Below are 20,575 nucleotides of genomic sequence, written 5' to 3'. Positions count from 1 at the left end.
TTCAGAACGCTCTGAAATCCATCCAGTAATAGAAGATCAAGCAAAATAATTTGATGATCTCTGTGAATAACAGTAATTCTGGAATCAATGACATGAAGAATAGTTAATGTGCTACATCAAGACTAAATTGCATCTTGCATTTTAATTCTGAAGAACATTTTCCATTGTGAAAGTGGAGCTGCTCAAGGAGAACACAAATCAGATAGACAAGGAGCCAGGACACAGAGGTCGGATCCATAGACAAACACCAATGACTTTGAAGCCACACATAGGAACAGAAATGTCACCCTAAGCAGAGAGTTTCCTCCAGAAAGGAGCAAATGTAGAGGGGGAGAGCTACACTGATATTACCTGGCACATCCTTTCCATAAAAAGTCATGCCAAGGATAGAAAATGGGAATGGCAGAATAGAAATGGTTATTGATCATGTTGTCCACATGGTGTTGGGCCAGTGCGATGCCTCTGTGCATCTACTAAAGTCTAGAGCTGCATCTCACTGTCCACATACCTAGGCAAGGATCTGCAGAGCTGAAAAGGAGGGGTCTGAGAACTACACTTTCCTGCAGTTCACCTCCATAGCACAGGGAATAAATTTAGTACCACAGAGGAACTGAGCTGTTAAGAAAGGTCATTGTTAGGTTGTTGGATTATTGTCCTTGTGTCTTTGCCTTGCATCTTGCACAGTTGTGTGCTGAGCGTATGGTGGTTATTCAGTGTTACCAGAAGGGTAAGCTTTGCACGGCTATAAACACCCAAGTCTAGGCAATACAAGGCAATAGAGAATCAGATCCTCACAGTTAATAATATGCTTTGTGGACAACAGCAGGTCCCTGTATTTAATGTTTACCATTCTGGCATCATGGCAGAGTTCCTACACACTGCATTGACTGTGGCACAGGGGTGATCAAGCTGATGTTTGCAGGTCAGTTATTGTTTAAAAAAAATTCCCTTGAAAGGACACCAGTTTACATGCATCATTAAAGCTCCATCAGCACATTACACAGCTCCAGGTTGTAAACCATGCCAGATCGGGACCTTTCATTCTTTAGATGGATGAAAGTGATGATCCCAGCAGTGACAGGGTATGCATTGTGATTAGTCATTGTGACCAGGAGGCAAGACTTTTGACAAATGATCTTCCAAAGATGATTGCAGGTAACACAGCAGGTACTGGAAACTTTTCTGCATCACTGAATCTGTTTCATTGACTCCAACGTTTCACTGATAAATGTGATTGCACTTTTCCCTCACTCAGCAAATACAGTGACTGGCAGAGTAAAGCAAACGTTAGCATCTGTGTTTATATCCATTGATCTATGTCTTGTAAGTGTTATGTCACTTGAGAATCTTTATGAAAACAGATAATTTATAACACCAAGCAGATAAACTGCTATCCATCTTACTACAATCTTAATTTAAGCTGTTTTATGTCCTTCATTACTGACCATAGTACTCAAATTGATCCCAGAGAATAGCTCAGAGACTTTCATTTTTAAATAAGCAATTTAAGGCTAGCCTGCACTTGTAATCCTGAAAGACAGTTACCTTCTCCTTAGTATCTTGTTCTGCATAAAGAAGTTTGGGACTTTAGACCTTGGATCTGTGTGAAAAGGTGACAAATTCTGTAATGGGATAAACCATTGTTAGAGCAGTGGCAGGCATGCAGGACTTTTGGCATTTTCAGTAAAAGGAGAGGTGGCAAAGGACTATGAGACCAAACAGCTTCCCCACAACTGGAGAAGGCAAGGACATCAGTGGAAGATCACCACCCAAATGAGCAGAGACGGTTAACCTTGTTCAGTATCTCACTTTGAGAAAAGATGCATACAATGAATGTCCAGAAGAGAAGCCTCAATGAATTACTTTGAGTTTGAGGTGTAGTATAGAAATCAAAGAGGTTAAAAACCATAAGCACAGTTTTTCAGTTCAAATGTACTTTCTTGTTTGTCTGCATCTGAACATATTCATCGCTTCTTGGCTTTGAAACTCTAGACCCCTGCAAACCTCCTACCAATCCTAACAAAGGTAGAATCTCCGCCCAATTCTGCCAGATTCCCTCCATCTCTCAGGGTTTTTAACGCTCCCATTTTTTAGAAGGAACAAGTTTTACTTAGATCATCCAAAACATGCTGTGATAAGCAGGTCTTGGAAATTCTTGGAGTCTGTGAGAGAACTTCTTGTCACAGACACTCAGTGAGCCAACTAGGAAAAATGCCCGCCTAGACTTGTTAGTGAATAGAGAAGGACTTATGGGGGATGTGGTGGTAGGTGGGTCTCTTGGCCACAGTGATCATGAAATGGTTGTATTTAAAATTTCCAGTGCAATGAGAAAATGGACAGCAGAGTTCCTACCCTGGACTTCAGGAGAGCAAGCTTTAGGCTATTCAGGGAGCTATTTAGCAGAATAACCTGGGAATCTGATTCTGAGGGCTTAGGAGTCCACAAGTGCTGACCAGTCTTTAAGAACCACCTTTTAAAAGCACAGGAACAGACAATTCCACGGTGTTGAAAGTCAAGAAAGAAGGGCAGAAGAGCGGCTTAGCTGAACAAGGAACTCTGCTTGGAACTCAGGAGGGAAAAGAAATTGTATGATCTCTGGAAGTGAGGTCAGGCTTCACAGAAAGGTTACAGAGCTGTGGTTTGCTTATGCAGGGAGAAGACATAAAAGGCCAAAGCTCAGTTAGAGTTGAAACTGGCCAGTGTTGTGTCAGGCACCAAGAAGGGCTTTTTAAAGTACATTAATAGCAAGATGAGGTCTAAAGAACACATTGGACCAATACTCGTTGGAGATGGTCACCTTGAATAATAGGGATGGAGAAAAAGCAGAGGCATTCACTGCTTCTTTTGACTCAGTCTTTAATAATACTGATAGACTTTGGGTTGCCCAGTCCCCTGCACCAGAGGACCATGACTGCAGGAATGGTGACTTTCCATTTGTGGACACTGACACTGTAAGGCACCAGCTGTATCAGCTGAATGTTCACAAGTCCATGGGGCCTGATGGGATTCATCCCAGGGTACGGAAGGAGCTGGTGGTTGTTACGGCAGGACATGTCTTGATCACCTATCAAAGGTGAGACTCTTGGGAGTTTGGGGTGGTTCTTGCTGACTGGAAGCTAGCCAGTGTCATTCCAGTTTACAAGAAGGGTGTAAGTGAATACCCAGGTAATTAAAGACCTGTTAGTCTAACCTCAGTTCCTGGAAAAATTATGAAGAATATTATACTGGGTACTATTGAAAGACATTTAAAGAATAATGCAATCATTAGGTACAGTCAACATGAGTTCACAAAGGGAAAGTCCTGTTTAACTAATTTGATATCTTTCTACAGAAAGATCACCTGCCTGGTGGGTGAAGGGAAGGTGGTGAATGTAGTTTTCTGGATTTTAGTAAGGCTTTTGATACTGTCCCTCCCAGCATCCTTTTGGACAAGTCCAACTGTGGGATGAGCACAGTCATGGTGAGCTGGGTGAAGAACTGGCTGAAGGGCAGGGCTCAGAGGGTTGCAGTGAATGGGGCTACATCTGTCTGGTGACTGGCCACCAGTGGTGTGCCTCAGAGCTCAATTCTAGGGCCAGTTCTGTTCAATATATTTATCAACTGTCTGGATACAGGAGTTGAATGCACCATTAGCAAGTTAGCTGATGATACCAACCTGGGAGTTGCTGTTGACTCTCTCATGGGACAAGAGGCCTTGCAGAGGGATCTAGATAGACTGGAGCATTGGACAGTGATTAATGGGATGAAATTTAACGAGTCAAAATGCTGAATTCTGCAGCTAGGACAGAGTAACACCAGGCACAATTCTAAATTGGGATAGGAGTGGCTGAAGAGCAGCCCTGCAGAAAGGTGTCTGGGGGTGCTGGTTGACAGGAGGATCAACAGGAGTCAGCAGTGTGCGCCCTGGCAGCCAAGGGGGCAAACCACATCCTGGGTGCATCAAACAGCATAAACAGCCGATCAAAAGAGGTGATTATCCCACTGTATTTAGTGTTGGGGAAGCCTCATCTTGACTCTGTGTGTGGTTCTGGGCCCCACTGTTTAAAAAGTGTGTGAAGGTACTTGAATGCATCCAGAGGAGGGCAACAGAGCTGGTGAAAGGGCTGCAGGCATGTCCTGTGAGGAGCAGCTGGGGCTCTGGGTTTGTCTGGTTTGGAGAGGAGGAGGCTGAGGGGCGACCTCACTGCTCTCTGCAGCTTCCTGGGGAGGGGAAGGGCAGAGGGAGGCGCTGAGCTCTTCTCCCTGGTACCCAGCGCCAGGACGCGTGGGAATGGCTCACAGCTGTGTCCATAAGGGAAGATTCATACTTGACGTTAGGAAACATTTCTTTACTGAGAGGGTGGTCAAACCCTGGAACAGGCTTCCTGGAGAGGTGGTTGATGCCCGAGCCTGTCAGTGTTAAAGAGGCATTTGGGCAATGCCCTTAATAACCATGCTTTAACTTTTGGACAGCCCTGAATTGATCAGGCAGTTGGACTAGATGATCACTGTTGGCCCCTTCCAACTGAATTAGCCTAGTCTAGTCTAGTCTAAATGCATTCCATTACTACATGAAATGTAGTACTACATACACTACATTACTACAGTCCATGCTACAGCCTACTAGAGTTGAGGGAATTGTAAAAAAAAATTTTTCTTTTTTCTAAAACCTAGCATTTATCCTTTAAAATCTGAATTGTCTTTAATGTGACAATCACCACAGCAAAGCTAACTTTTCTATTTTGCTAACTCTGGACTTATCTTTAGATGTGCTGATATTCTCAGCAGGTTTTGTTCTGGACTTGAAGCCATTTGTTACTTGGTTGAAAGATACAGAGCTAGTTTTATCTTGCAAACAGAAATCTAACCTATATTTTTATTTAACCTGAAAGGGTGTAATTCAGTTTGCTGTTATTCAGTGCTAATACACTCTTCATCTGTTGACTTGGGGATTATTTTTTCTGTGTTGTCAAAGGGTTTTTCTGCTATTAAGCCAACATCTTGTGTAGCAATTCCATTTAGTTTATTTCTCTTGATTCATTTTTGGATAAGTAAATCAGGATACTACCATATTAATTTTAAATTAAGTATCAAATAGTACTCTGCCATGATGTTGATAAAATTGTAAACCTGTAGCCCAAGAAATACACTATAGCCATTTCTAGTTACAGTCTGTGGATATTGCACTGAGGATGCAAGGCCACAGGCTTGCCAGGCTTGAACTCTTCTGGTCCCTGCCTCAAGCTTTATTTTACTTGGTTTAGCTGAAACACCGTTTTTTTTCTAATGACAGGGGCCCTATGCCTGGTTTGTTTTGTTTATCTTATGGTATAACCCCATTTTAATACAGTAAAAAGTAGTTATTTGTGCAGAATGAGTTATTGATGACTAACATAATGATGCAATGCAGAGGAATACACAGCTGTTATATAGCAGGAGCCGTGAAAAGTGGGAACATGGGATCCAGGACAAAGGATGGTACAAGACTGGGCACTGACTGATACAGGGACCCCTGGCCTAGAAACAACTCACCAAAGATGAAATAACTTCAGGACTGGGCAAAACTGATTTCAGGGGTACCAAGGAAATCAAAGAATATATGCAAAACTTACCATATATAGTAAATTATATATACACTAAGGGTAGTGAATGTGATATGGTAAAACATATAGTGAATGTGTCACAGAGGTGCAGGCCAGTGAAGAACAAAGGTGTAACTGCATGTCAGCACAACTGAAAATGACACCAAGAAAATCCTTCCAGTGAGGAAGAAACCACCAGCATTGTAGTCCTCCTGGCAAAGGACTTAGGATGCTGATGACTTGCCATCCTTGCTCTCCTCTCCCCCCACACACATACGCACCTCCTGCTCAGACTGAAGCTGTGCTCTCAGCCCCACTCTGACTAGTTCCATTGACAGAAGAGGGCCTGCCTTGCTGTGAGGTTGCAGTTACACCTCTCAAAATAAGGTACAACTCAGTGTGAGAATCACTGCCAATATTCTTTGAGTTTTCTTTTGTTTCCTGAATAACTTGTGACATACTTTTTTGATTAGAATATCTTTCCTCCTTCTTCTGCCTTGTTTCATTGACAATGAAGTTGAATAAAGTCCAACAGCAGTTTTTGATTTTGTTAGGCCCAATTCCACTCATGATGCAGATCTGAAGACTTGAATCAAAGCTGTTATTGTTGTTGTACTGGTATCCAAACTGCTCCGAGTGTGCATGTGTAGATTCCTCTCTTCCAGAAAGGAAAAAGAAGAAAGGGGAAAAAAAAAAAAAAAACTTGATTTGTTGAGCATAATTGTATGGATAATCTCAATCCATTACTTTGTGGCACAGAACAGTTTTCCATTCACACATCCATCTTCTCTGAAATAGGAGACTATTCTTACATTTTATTCACATAATGGTTTTGATAGAAAATCTGTTTTGCTGCAGATGAGGGCCCTGGAGGTTTTTGGTCTATTGTGATACATAAGAGCTGCCTGACATTGCAGCATTCATTCTCTAGTGCTATTGCCTAGCAGGGCTAAAAGCACTGACGTCTTTTACAGTTCTGCTATTGCCATTATCCATTTCAATGAGGTTTAAATGTAAAAGTGAAATTGATGGTGTTAAAGCATGAATTTCAATCATGCTAAGAAAGAAGATATTGATGGGAGCTAGCAAGGGAGTTCTGGACAAAAATATTGCAAAGGAGAAGCTGAAAAGCTGATTGCTATAAGCCTAGTCATTCTGTGTTATCAAGTTACAGAGCTACCACACACTAAAAGATGTCAGTCCATGTTGTATAACTCAGGATGAGGTGAATTTGTCCTTGTCAGTGTTGTGGCAACCATCTCCCTCCTCGTCCCTGAGGTGGGACGTAATGCAAAAAATCTTCAAGTCTTTATTCAGCTTTGTCATGGTTTAACCCCAGCCAGCAACTAAACACCACGCAGGTGCTTGTTCACTCCACCCCTGGTGGGATTAGGGGGAGAACTGGAAGAGTAAAAGTGAGAAAAGAATGGGTTGAGATAAAGACGGTTTAATAGGTAAAACAAAAGCCGCACATACAAGCAAAGCAAAACAAGGAACTTATTCACCACTTCCCATGGGCAGGAAGGTGCTCAGCCATCTCCAAGAAATCAGGGCTCCATTATGCCTAACGGCAACTTGGGGAGACAAATGCTATCACTCTGAACATCCCCCCATTCCTTCTTCCCTCAGCTTTATATGCTGAGCATGACATCATATGGTGTGGGACGTCCCTTGGGTCAGTTGGGGTCAGCTGTCCTGGCTGTGTCCCCTCCCAGCATCTTATGCACCGCCAGCCTGCTCGCTGGTGGGGTGGGGTGAGAAGCAGAAAAGGCCTTGATGCTGCATAAGCACCCCTCAGCAGAACAAAAACATCCCTGAATTATGAACACAAATCCAAAACATAGCCCCATACTAGCTACTATGAAGAAAATTAACTCTACTCCAGCCAAAACCAGCTCAAGCTTTTTATCTGAGATTTAAGGTGTCCCTTCTCATTAATCTTTGTAGTCTGTGTGATTTCTTGTGGCTACAGACTACCGTGCTTCTTGTAGAAATCATAATTCTGTAATTATAGTGCAGTGTTCTGTCTGAGACTGTCTTTATGGAGCAGTAGAAGAGACACTTTGTACCATACAAATTATAAAGAACACAGTAACTCAGGGTTAGCAAAACTAATGAGAAAGAGGCAAGGCTGCTTTGCAGAAGCTTAATGACTTGGATTTTAATTTCCACCACAGATCACCGGAGCTGTGAGCAAACTTGACACAACTGAAAGCAGAATCACAGAGTGTTACGTGGTCCATTGAATCACCTCTGGCACAACTATTTCTCTGACCCCTGCTTAGATCCAGGCAAACATCCACAGCAGAGTTTCCTCTGGGGCTGTGGTCAGCTCTTCCCTTGCCTGCCTCTGCATGCCCAGTGGCTTAATGCCACCACCAAGAAACATGCAACTTTGTGAGAAACACAGTCATATTTTGGGGATCTCCACATTGATCTTGGGTTGCAAACAACTGATGAGGCTTGTCTGGTGTCTTGATTTATTTCTATTTGTTCTTCCATGACAGCTACGTGCTCTATACCTGTTTAACTGGTTTAAATCAAATTTAAACACTAAGCAAGATTAAAACAACGGAGCTGTACAACAGAGCTGTGCTCTTGATTACAAAATTAAAGATGAGGTTACAAAGAAAGAAATAAAATTATAATGTTATATTTCAGGCTCTGCTGTACAATAAAAGTTCTCCCTAGCTTTTACGGTATTTTAGCTATCTGGAGGGAGAATGGGCAAAGTAAGGGATGGTGTATCTCCAAGCACCTCTTTTTTCCCAACTTCAAAATAGAAGCCCTTCTGCCTTCCCCATCTTAATGTTTTCAAGCCTATCATGTCCCTGAAAAATACTATTCCTCCTAGTTTGCGTGACTTTCTTGCAAGACTTAATCATGTCCCGTTTTGTAAGGTCCAGTTAGACCTAGGCAATAATCATGACACAATAATGATTAAGAGGATGGATTACAAACTTAGTATTTAGAATTTTCTTTCTAAATAAACTCCCTTTCCCACCTCCTATTAGTTTGGTATCCCTGCTGCCATAACATCTACCCTGTGGTTTTAAGTCCCAGTTTCCTCCATCTACTGTTCGCTCAGCTTAAAATGGGAAAAAAATATCTGTAGGATCACTGTCCAAACCATTTGAGGAAAGGAGGGTGACAATGTGCCAAAGAAATTTTGCGGCATAGTGACTGACAAAGGTTCCTAGCAAGCAACAATAATAATATGTGTAAAGTGGATTTTTATTCAACATTTCCTTAGGCAGCCCATTTCTTATCAAAAGATACTATTTTATGATAAAATCATTATGTATGTTTAGCAAAACATTTCCATTGTACTCTTAATAAAATGTCTTTTTCCCCTGAAAGTGTTTTGAGATGAATGTATACCAATGTGTGAAAACATGATTTTATCTTTGTAGGAATTTGTTATGAATAGTCTTTGAAAATGTCTCTCTCAAGCTGCAGGTTTTCCCATTCAGTCTGCACTGTTTGTACTTATCATCTCACCAGTAGCATCCGCAGCCAAAGCTTTCTGGAGAATCAAATCACAGCATTTCAAATGAAATGTAAAATCCTTGGTGATGGACCTCTTCGGTAGATTGGATGTAGCACTAAATAAAAATTGATTGATTTTGTTTCCACAAAATGCTAACATGCATTTCAATATGAACCCATCTGCCTATCTGGCCCCGCAGTTGTACTCAGTAGTGACTGTTCTACTTGTAAGTGTACTGTGGTGATGGTTTGGGATCTCAGCCATATGGCTGGACCCTGTTGGATAAACCCACAACCAATACCAGTCTGAAAAACTCTGAAATACATGCTTGACTTTAAAAACTAAGAAAGTGAAATCTTCCCCTCTGACTACAGAAAGGAATGGTCACATACAACTGAAAATTAATTCCCTGTAAAGGCAAACCTGCACATTGGTTATGCACTGTCATGGTTAAGGATTTAACCCAGAGCATCCCAGCATTGCAGACTGAGTTTATGTTAAATTATGTTTAAAGCTTTCGAGTTTTCAAGGTAATTAAAAAGATATAAATAAAACATTACAAAATAAATACCTGCTTCATATAGCAGCTTGTACTCTTATCTACTTAATTGCAATAGTAACGGTGATAATATAGTGTATTGCAGTGGAGGGCGTAGTTAAGGGACGAGGGTTTCATTGCGCCAGGACTTGACAAAATAAAACAAAAATATGGTCCTTTCAACAAAGCCGTTGTCAATGCGTCAGTGGAAGTGATTATTTAAAATAGGTGTCTAGCTTGCAGTTCTTGAGCTGTGTGAGGCTCACAGAAGATGTAAGCGTGGTGCCAGCCTGGGAATTGCATGCCGTGACTGATGGCCGGCTGGTGCTGGCAGGTAGGCTGCTCTGTAACCAGCATGCCTGGCTGGGGGAGGAAGCCTGACAGCACAGACCACTGCAGCCACGTTATTTGCCTGGACGGTGACACAGCTGCATACTCCCCCTGGTCTCATTTTGGGGTAGTGAGGTGGCTGGGGAGCCTTTCTCACTGAAGAGATATTTGTCTCAGTTAGTACTTGAATTTTGTAGTAGGTTCCCTGTAGCTCTCACAGGTCTTTTGCTTGTTGTGTGTTCTTTGTGTTTTAGGCTTATAACTTGGGTAATACTCAGAGAATGTAAAGCTAGGTGACTAAAATACTTATTTAATTTATAAAGACATGCAAGCAGTTCTACAAGGTTATTCAGGGTAGTTCAGTTAGCTCCTTAACAAGGATTGCATTAATATATTCCTGACTTTTTGTCTAAGTCCTGCTTATTTCATGTGAGTTTATTCAGGAACTGGAATTAAAAACTATTTTGAGAGTCTGCCAGCATCTAGCATATCTGTAGCTCCCAGGAGAAGGAAATGAAGATGTCCAGGTACATCTGCAGCAAGTGGAAGTCCATCTGGATCCTGTACTAACAGATTATTGACAAAGCACTCATGCACCTAGGCCATAAGCAACACTAACTTTGAGGGAGCACTCTGACAAGTGAGAGATGGAAAGAAACATGAGATCATGAATGAAAATACAATTCTAGACCTTTTTTATCTGTGTTGCTTTATCACTAGGTAAGTTTTCAGAGAAAGATCTTGCAATTAATTATCAGGCTTTTCTTGCCCAAGCTTGTTTATGATACAAAGATTACTGTGATTTCTCTAGAAATAATTTTTAATATTCAACCTGGAAATTGCCAGTTTGTCTAAATAGGGTAAATAGTAATACATGCTGAAAACCAGCTGACCTAGCCTAACTGATTAATTCACAAAGCTATATATCTGTGTTATGAATGCCCATTTTATCCCCTGTTCACTGCTCACACATGCATGTACACACATACACACAAAATCTCAGTTACAACTTTCCTCCTGGGATGCATTAAAGTAAATGGAAAGCTGCTTCTTTTTCCAAAGCTTCTCATTCTGCATTCTTGAGAGAGGCAGAATTAAATGGAGGGGGTGGGATTAAAAATATGGAAGGCAATAGTATGCATTTATTTAAACCTAAAGTATTCTTCTGTTAATTCAGATGTTCAATTTAAATCTGAATAGAGAATAAGAAATTACACAAATTATAACACTTCAGACTTGGGTGTGGGCCAGTGGTGTTATATATAAGCACTGTTGTTCTTCTGGAGATTCAGCACGCTCCTCATTCATATTCATCTCGTGCTAACCAGAGAAATAATAGCATTATCACCTAGTTCAGTAATCAAATAATGGAAAACTGATCTCCGGGAGTTTTGACTGGAATGGAAAATAGTTTCTTATTGCATTTATTAGCTGGAATACTAAGGACTCAGCTGTGGTACATTAATGAGTGATACTTTAATAAATTTCTGACTCTGGATACATAAGCATCCTGAAAAAACTAGAATTAGCTGTTTCGGTCTCACAATGGCACACCATATCACCTATATCTTACATATTTCTTTTCTCTTTGCAATGTAATGCTACCTTGCACAGAATGTTGGCCAGCATGATAGCTAAAGTACTATTACAGTTCTTGAATATTATTAATTATGGTATTTCTCCAGTAAAAAATGTATTAGGGGACTGTTATGGGCATGTTAATTGTGTCTGTATTGCTTAGCTTCATTTATTAGATTTTTTCCTGTGATATATATTAATACACTTCTAATAGACATGGCTACACTTTCAGAAGAAATGAGGTAGCTGTGACAAGTAAATTTGAAGACAGATAAATTACATGTGAGGCAATGTATGAAAAGAAAACATGTGCCTGAAGGGAGGCAGTCACCAATCTAGTTTTTTGCCCATCTGATCTCCCATTAATTCAGTGTTACTATGCTCAACATGTAGTAGCAACACATTTGAGTATGACTGAATATGATAAATTAGGAACTTGAAAATAAATGTACAATTAACTTGCTCTACCTCCTGAAGCTTGACACACCATATCAAGAAAAACAAAAAGGATGTAGAAGAATCAAGATGTTAAGGGTTTTTTTCAGCATAGACAACGTTGTACCATATATTGACATTAAAAAATTCAACTTTTCACACAGTTTCAAGAGAGCACTAAAACATGTATCTTTCCTGTCTATCCCATGCAGGGAATTACTGGAATGCAGCTTCTTTCGTTACTTCATCATCCTACCTTCACTTCTCCACCTTCCAAGGGGAAACCAGCGCAGACATCTCTTTCTATTTCAAAACATCGGCCTCGGATGGGGTGTTTCTTGAGAATCTGGGGAACACTGACTTCATTAAACTAGAGCTGAAATGTAAGTATGTATGTTCTTCCCATCAGCCTTCTTGGCACTTGAAGTGGGTTTGTGTCAGATGGTAGGTTTCAAGAAATGTCTATCATTCAGTAAGATGTGTAAGATCACTAAATTCTGGAAAAACTTCCAAATCAAGCTGTTTGACATATTTTCAAGTTGCCTTATGTGGGAGGAGCACTTGAAGTACATTTGGATTGTTTACCGGGGGGAGAAATACAAAGAAGGATACAACTGGTAACATCAGTTATAAAAATTACACTGACCTTAGAAGATTTTTCAAAATTGCATGCCAGACTTATTTCTTTAAAGTGTGTGTTTTCAGTTCTAGGTGCTTTTCTACTTTATCTCACAGTTGCTTTGGAAATAGGGGAGAGAAAGAAAAAAAAAAAGAGACCATCCTAATCAGTACTGTAAGGAGTCAACGAGCTGAAAACTTGCATATAATATTTAAAAGTCATAAAAAACCTTATAAAAATAAATCTTTATCAGCATTACCTGTTACTAGCTTTTCTGATTTGAAAAAGAGGGTATAATGACATCAAGAGGCAAGTTAATTTTATTATTTAAAGCACTTTTAATGGCCCAGGGGCAAACTTTCCAAGGAAGTGTCAAAATCCTCAGATGTACCTGAATTCTGATTAGTGAAACTGAAGCATTTGAATTAGGAGGGAAAAATGTTTTATGTCGCCTTTGTTCTCCCTCGACCTGATTTACCCTGCGGTAAACAGGAGCAGTGACAGGCCTGCTGTGCTGCATGCAGCTATTACTATAGCCTCTAGCAGCACATTATAGCAACGGGGTTATATAAATGCAGGAAGCTGCTTCCCTGCACTCCAGCACTGGGAAAAGCATTTGTGCTTCCCTCTGCTGCAGGAGCTACTCATGGATGCCAAGGACCCTGCTCTAAACGCTGACGCACAAAAGTCAGTGTCAAAAGTCACTGATGTTGAAAGAGAATAAATTGTTTGCATACCCCAAATAATCTATTTTTTATGCAGATTCAATGTGATTTACACACACATATGTAATTTTAAAAGAAAAGACTATTTTCCACACTTCCCAAATGCTAAACACACAAATTAGAATGTGGAAAGTTAGAAACCACCAGGAAGTCCCTTTACAATGTGACTAAATTTTCCCTCTGGGTACAAGTAAAGTGCCAAGTTCCAGGTGGATGACAGCTTCTTTCCGTCTTTCTACAAGAAATTTAGTTAACACTACTTAATCCAAGTTTTCTGTAATCAGCAACTGCTGCAAATCAAAATAGCTCCTATTATGAGCCATAGGGAATAGTCTCATTTGTATTAACAAGGGATGCAGCCCTTTAGTAATAAAGTGGCAGCTATTTCTAATTTCACTTTGAATATAAGTAGTACTTACAGTCAGCTGAGGTGGGCATCTCCAGACCTTCTTGCTCTTCTACTGTATGGAAAGTATTCTCAGCCACTGTAGTTATCAGACCAGCCATGCTGCTCACTTAGCTAAAAGGTGACAATAACAGTGAATAAAGGTGACTTGGCAATGACTGTAATTCTTTTGAACTCAGCTCAGTTTAAATAATCATGCTGCAGTGGCTTGCTGAATGGATGCACCGGTTCGAGAAAGCATGTGGCAGTGTACCCAGAATATCAATAAGCAGGAGTCTAATGTAAAGCCTATGCTTGAGGTCCACAGACTTTGCTGTGATTTGGCACATTCATAAACTCAAGCTCTGCCTCATGTCCCTGAATCTAAAACTTAGATTACAAATTCTAGATGGCAGAAATTGAAATATCATCTGTAAAAACAGTCTGCAAGGTGAAACATACTATTGCTGTTTAAGGTAGTAAAATACTCTTGATTAAAACTATCCTGACTGTATTTGCTAAAACGTACAAAGCAGTTCATTTTATATAATTGCATTCATTCTGTCCTTTCTTTCCTGGAAACTATTACTTGAAATTTTCAGCACCCCAGAAAATAGGCCTTTCTGTGACTTAAATATTCTACCCATCTCAACTCTAAGTGTTGAATACTGTGGGTTTAGTAAAAAAGAGAAACTCATTCTCTCTTCTGAATTACACATTTATTTAATGAACGTTTGGTTTATACCTTTTTCATCTTTGCTCTGCACTTACGGTTATTTTGGAATACATTTAAATGAAAAGTAAAGTTTCAGGGTTTCAGAAGTTCTTTACATGTCTTACAGTTGTCTCTGCTGCTTCTTAAAAGTCTGTTTCCCCTTTACAGGAGTCCCGTAAAATTAATATGTGAATTTGTTTCTTAATAGCAACATAAAGTTAAGTCAGCAAGGTACTTACAGAATTACCCCTAAACCCCAAAGGTTTCCTTTGCCAAGCTGCTTTCTAGCTAACCCATCAAATTCCCTAGTAAAATGGCTATTTTTTTATTAAAAGTTTTTGCATAATAGCTCTCATCACGTATTTACTGCGAGCGGCTGCACTTCAGTGGGTGCGTTGCTCTTGTCTGTTCATTGCCTTCTCCTACAGGTACAATTCTTGTTGAAGAAGAATGACTCCCTACAAAACCTGTTCTTGATTTCTCTACTTTTTACAGTTCCAAAAGGAAAATGTTGAAATCAGTGTCCTGCCAGCAGAAAGTGCAAATTCTATTTTCTTCGTCCATTACATGTGAAATACCTGTGTGTACCTATAATATATGGTTAGTGATGCATAAGCTTAGCTTTACAGACCAGTAACTGAAAGGCTATGCAATATCCAGTATTTTAATCAGCTTGCTGAACTTGGTGAATGCATTAGGGAAACAAATCATTCAGTCTATAAAAATTCTTAGCTTCAAGTCTTCGGAAAGGAGTTTGCTATTGCATGTTTTATTCTGAGCACAAGAATTGTCACTAGGAATGCTCATTAAATTATTTTACTATTGTGCTGTCTTGGAACTTCTTAAGGTCTAACAACTGCACAGATTATTTTTTAACTCTCTTGATTGATAAGAAAAGGAAGTGGAATTTGCAGTATAATGAAAAGTAACTTCATGTGCCTTCAGCAAAGCCCAAAATTGCCATCTCTGAGGAAAGGAGGTATGCAGGAAGGAAGGGAAGAACATGTTTTTCTGATTTAAGAAATAACTTTTCCAAACAGCTGACAAGGAAGACTGTCACGAAAAAAACAGTGATAAAAATCTACTCTGAATGTGGCTTAAGTCTTTCATTATTCCATTTATCAACTAGCTCCTCTGTCAAGCTCGTACATTTCACCATTCATGGAACAGTTGGCAGAGATGTAGAACTACCTGAAGCCTCAGTTTCTACATACATCAGTAAATCTACAGAACCCCATTATTTTAATAGCTGACTGGTCAGCTGACAGGAGTAGGATTGTTTAGAAAGTGGGTAGTTGGATAAGGTATAAATTTTTCTGTAAAACAGTGCTTCCAGAAACCATACATCTCTGGTTAAAATTTTCAGATGCTTTTTATATTAAAACTGGTTTTTAGAGGGAGAAAAAAAAAAAGGATGTTTTCTCTTTCCTGTACAATTTTTGGAGGGTTTAACCTAAAATCCAGTCTTCCTATAAAAACACCGTTGAGAACACAATTTTTTCATTTATACAAGCCACCCCTCCCCTCACCATGGGCATTCTTTACCTTCTTTAACCTTAAAATACCTTTTAGGACACTGAGGTACAGAACCTGCTCTCTATAAAGCCTGGCAGGGCAGCAGTCTCAGACAGTTTGTTGTCAGTGCTTTTCATAAAAGCCATCCACCACAAAGTTTGAATGTCATGTCAAGGAACTGTTCGGTGTCTTTCTCGGAGGCCCTCATTTACTCTTCCAGTGTGCACCTGAAAGCACCTATGAAATTTTGTGTCCACTCTCCATATAACTGTACTGTGTACGTGCAGTAGAAGTGGCACTTGCTCTGAGAGGTGATAGGCAGTTGGCTATAGTATGCAGTACTTGTGTGAACTGAAATAAACTGCGTGGCCCATCAGATATGTATATCAGCTGTAAAAGACCCACCTACTACTGCTAACCAGTTTAGCTAGCCATTGCCCTAATTAACCCTTGGCCTTTACCTCTGTCCCCTTGTTGCAGTTGGTGGGAGCAGACCTAGCATGCGTGAAACAGGGACAAAACAAAAGACTGTATGTCAGCCAACAGCAACATGGATCCTCCAAGTCTTTACCAGCAATCCTGATGTTCTTTTTTTTAAGCACTTCAGGGTTGAATGTTGCCAAACAAAACATGCCAAGAATTTAATTTTGAATTCTTGAAGACTCACAGCTCCCTTCACCATTCAGTTCTTTCCTGCAGTCACTCCTCCCTGGAAATGGTAGCTTTGCATAATGGAGCTTGGCTAGAGCTGTTGAGGGGCACGGAGACAGACCTCCAGGATTTAACTCGAAACTCTGCAGTAGGCAGGGAGCTACCTAAAATCCAGCTGAATATCAACATATCTGACTAGGGTCAAATGGGCAAGAGTATGGATTTGTTCATTTATGAGATGGGGTTTGAAGACTTTGGAGAGTTACGACTATGAAAGACCAACTACTTTATACCCGTGAGGTGTTTGTCAAATAGACCACATTTAAATTTTCTAATCAAGAGAAATCCCAGGTTTTGGAAGACATGAATTCCTGAAAGCAAATTTTGGAAGGGGCATATTCCCGAGTATTTGGGAAGAAGCATCTATCATCACTATTTTGTATCCAATTCCCAGGACTGTTGCTCTAGAAAGCCTGTGGTGGATTAAACTGTTTCCACAGAACTCGCTTAATGGCACTGTCATATAATTCTCATGAAAAAGATAGTCTGCTCGTTTTTGTAGCTCCTCTCAATCCCAGCACTTCTAAGCAATTCACAGACACTAATGAATTGTGTCTCACTGTTATTATTCTGAAGTAATAAACAGCAAGTCAGTTTTGCAACAGAAAAAAAAGAGATGAGGCTTAGAGAGATAAAGGTCAGATTGTGTTTGATCCTGGCATGAACATGTAAGAGTGGAAGGAGCTTTCTTATTAATTCATTGTAGAAAGCTAGAAATATTTACAACCTGTACATTCATAGATGTCACTTGGCCAATAACCCCTGCAATGCTAGCTGCCCTGAAAGTCTCCCCAAGGAGTGATCAGTGAACTTGCCTGCTGTGAAAGGGATTACATGGAGTAGCTTGTTAATGAGAGCAGCAGTATAGCTTCAGGATGGGTCTACTACTTTGTGGGCGAGGGGTATGGAGAGCACTCTAATACCTAACATTTGCACTTGAGAAGTCCTACATTGCTTCTTGTGGTTAGCTGTTTCTAGGTTACTTAGTTGAAACACAAGTAACTTCTTCAAAATCAGACAAGAAGCGGTGACAGACCAGGGACCATGATTCCCATTGCTGTTTGCTTCTGCCCAGGCAGCATTTGTTCCTCCAGACTGAATGTTGTAACACATGCCTGATTAATATATTTTCTTATAAATTTTAATTACTTCATCAGTTCTTTCTCCAGAGGCATCCTAAAATGGAATTCTACCGTATCAATGAGTTTTCCACATGATACTCTTTAAATTCCCATATGTTAATGTAAACGCAGCTTAAATTTTCCACTGCTTTATTTTTCTAGCTGGGTAGGGAAACCAGTGTGACCTTCATTGTTTCTTTTAATTGAGTTATTTTGCTTTTCTAGCAGAAGGTCACTGTTTTGAAAAACAACCTCCTTGGAGAGCATGTTGCATTAGCCACATGTCAAAGAATGCATAGGACACTGAGGAGTATCTTCGTCCCAGGAGCCAGTAAGAAATCATTACATTAAATGGAAAAAGCATTAAAATTCTTCAGGGAAATTTTTGACCCAAATGTTTTTACATCAGTATTTGCAAACTCTCATCCTATTCCAGGACAATAGAAAAGTTACTAACAAAAAAGACCTAGGCTGAACTACCAACACCATTCTTTTAAAGATGAGACTCCTTTTCAGATGAGGTAGGTGATGCAGAAAAGCCTGATATTCAAACAGGCCAATTTATGGCCCATCTGAGAAGGCCCATTCCACCTGTACCCTTGTTCCTAATTAGCAGATGGGGATAGGTGCCCAGGCTGGCATGAGGGAGCAAGTCAAAGGCAGCAAATAAACATCCCAGCTGGGGAACTGGCTAAAACTGACTGATACAAAATCCCGGGCACAGGACGGTGGGGAAACTAAGACTATCAGTAGCTCTTCTCTTGGACTCTTGACAGGGTACAGTTCACTGGGTGCAGGTTGCTCTACTTGGTCTGCTTCAATGTCAGTATGGCACTCATGACCCTGCACTACACAGTGACCTACAGCATACCCTCAGCATCACCCATGTCCCTTTAAGGGTGCCGGGATGCTTTTCTCATTGCCATAAATGTTACTTTAATATTCTTTTTATGTGCTGTGTCTTATAAATCTGTTACAGCTCACAGAAAGCTTAAGGTGGGATCCAGTTGGCATTCCAAAAGCATAGTTCTCCCTAATGTTGGTTTGTATTGCACAAAATACATGAAACACGTGGCAAACTGTTGCTAGCCCTACCACCCACTATCATCTCAGGTCTTTGCCCTCATTTCCAGTCTATGTTCTGTTATATACCAGAACTGCATATGCTTTGCTGCCTTTTTCATATATGCTGATCTTCTCCTGCAGAATGAAAATATTTAGTATACTGCACAAAATCACCAGATGTCATAAGCACATGACAGGAACAGACCTTCTGGGTCCTTGAATTTAATTCCTCACTGTCACAGAAACCCACGATTCATAGCCCCTGTCTAGCTCCCTGCATTTGTCCATCTCCATTGAAAGCAGTTCGAATTTTTGCCAGCTGGACAACCATTTCAGACTTTCACACCTTTGTTGGTTAGAAATCTTCTAATTCCTAACAGGTTTATTTGCATCTTTTGTTTATAGCCATTCATTTTTGTTTCAATATCATTCTTTGCCTGAACTAATTATTTTCCCTTCTTAGCATTTACTCTCCCCTTGCGTATCTATGGAGCAATCATACCTTCTCTCAGCTTTTAATTGCTGTGTTAAGCAAGACAAACTCACGTCATCTCTTCTCATAAGACATTTTCTCTTGTTCCTTTCTCTGGTTATATCAATAAAGGTCTCCCTACTCATTTCACTGTGATTTCTTCTTTCTTAAACATAGGTAATCAAAACTATCCACACTAATTCTGATAATGGTTTCCTAGTGTGTTTTACAATGGCATTAATATTTACCCTGCCCACTGCATCCTAGGAATTTTTGGCTGATCACACTGGGATCCCATTTGTTATGTATTATTGTCTCACCTTTCCAACATTGTGTTACTGTCTAAAAACGCTGAGGCATATGCTGACTTCTTCTGCAAAGGTATTCATTATATTACTAAATATGACTTGACCCAAAACAGATTAAGAGGTCCTTTAATTTTCTGATGAGCCATACTTCATCCAGCTCATCAACAATCTGTGCAGTTCTGTTTTCCATCTCTGCTTTTTTTGGAAGAAAATCAAATATATCTAACTTATTTGACAATTCCCTTCTTCCAAAATCAGAAGGGTTTTTAATCAAAAAAGGATATCCATTACATTGACTTTGTCAAATCCTTTATATACTTTCATATTCTTTGTGTTCTGCCACACATTAGAAAGTGATGTCTGCTTCACTTACCGGCTTTATGTGCACTCTTACCTTCTTTAACTGCAGAGTAAAATCTGGACATGAAGTCATTAAACTGTGGTAGCTCCATTAGTTTACATTTTCTTTGTAATTTCATGTAATTTGAAGTAAAAATTCACATGTAGAACTGAAGCTAATAAACTGATATGTAAAGACTTTCTCATCCTGCTACTCTTTGAAGTGACTGTGTGGCTTCTTGCATTAGTTCATGTGATAAGTAGTAGCAGGATGCGACTTTGAGCTCAGTCGACTTCTCCAGTCCAACTTTTTCACTGAGTTTTCTGCTTTACAGGGTAAACAGGAACATGTTCCAAAACAAACTTAGAGGACAAGCTTCCTCTCTTCCTGATAGTAAAGACTAAATTTGACATTCATGATTGGATGTGTCTCGTCCTGAAGACAAGGTGTCAGAGGCTAGATCCACCAGCAGGCTTAAACATCTCAATACTAAGTTTTGATACTCAAAATACCTATTCAGCTTCCACCTAGCAGGAAGTGTGTTGAGCCTGTATCAGCCTAAATTTTCCAAATAAATTTCCCCAAAATGTATCCTGTGGCATGCCCACATGTGCCTGCATCTTTCTAACACCTGAGTAGCACATGAAGAGCTCTGGTCTGAGTGGAT

At 40.1% G+C, this 20,575-nt stretch overlaps 1 protein-coding gene across 1 annotated transcript in view; it reads left to right on the top strand.

The window, feature by feature from the left end:
- CNTNAP2 (contactin associated protein 2) overlaps nucleotides 1-20,575 on the top strand; it is a 1,190,827-nt gene that overhangs the window by 1,040,661 nt on the left and 129,591 nt on the right. Inside the window, exon 16 of the mRNA XM_074900878.1 lies at nucleotides 12,145-12,315. Within this exon, the coding sequence (XP_074756979.1) occupies nucleotides 12,145-12,315 (171 nt within the window). The remainder of the gene's footprint in view (nucleotides 1-12,144; nucleotides 12,316-20,575) is intronic.

Source organism: Athene noctua, chromosome 2 (assembly GCF_965140245.1).
Source record: "Athene noctua chromosome 2, bAthNoc1.hap1.1, whole genome shotgun sequence".
In the NCBI taxonomy this organism is placed as follows: domain Eukaryota; kingdom Metazoa; phylum Chordata; class Aves; order Strigiformes; family Strigidae; genus Athene; species Athene noctua.
This window is presented reverse-complemented; position numbering and strand designations above follow the sequence as displayed.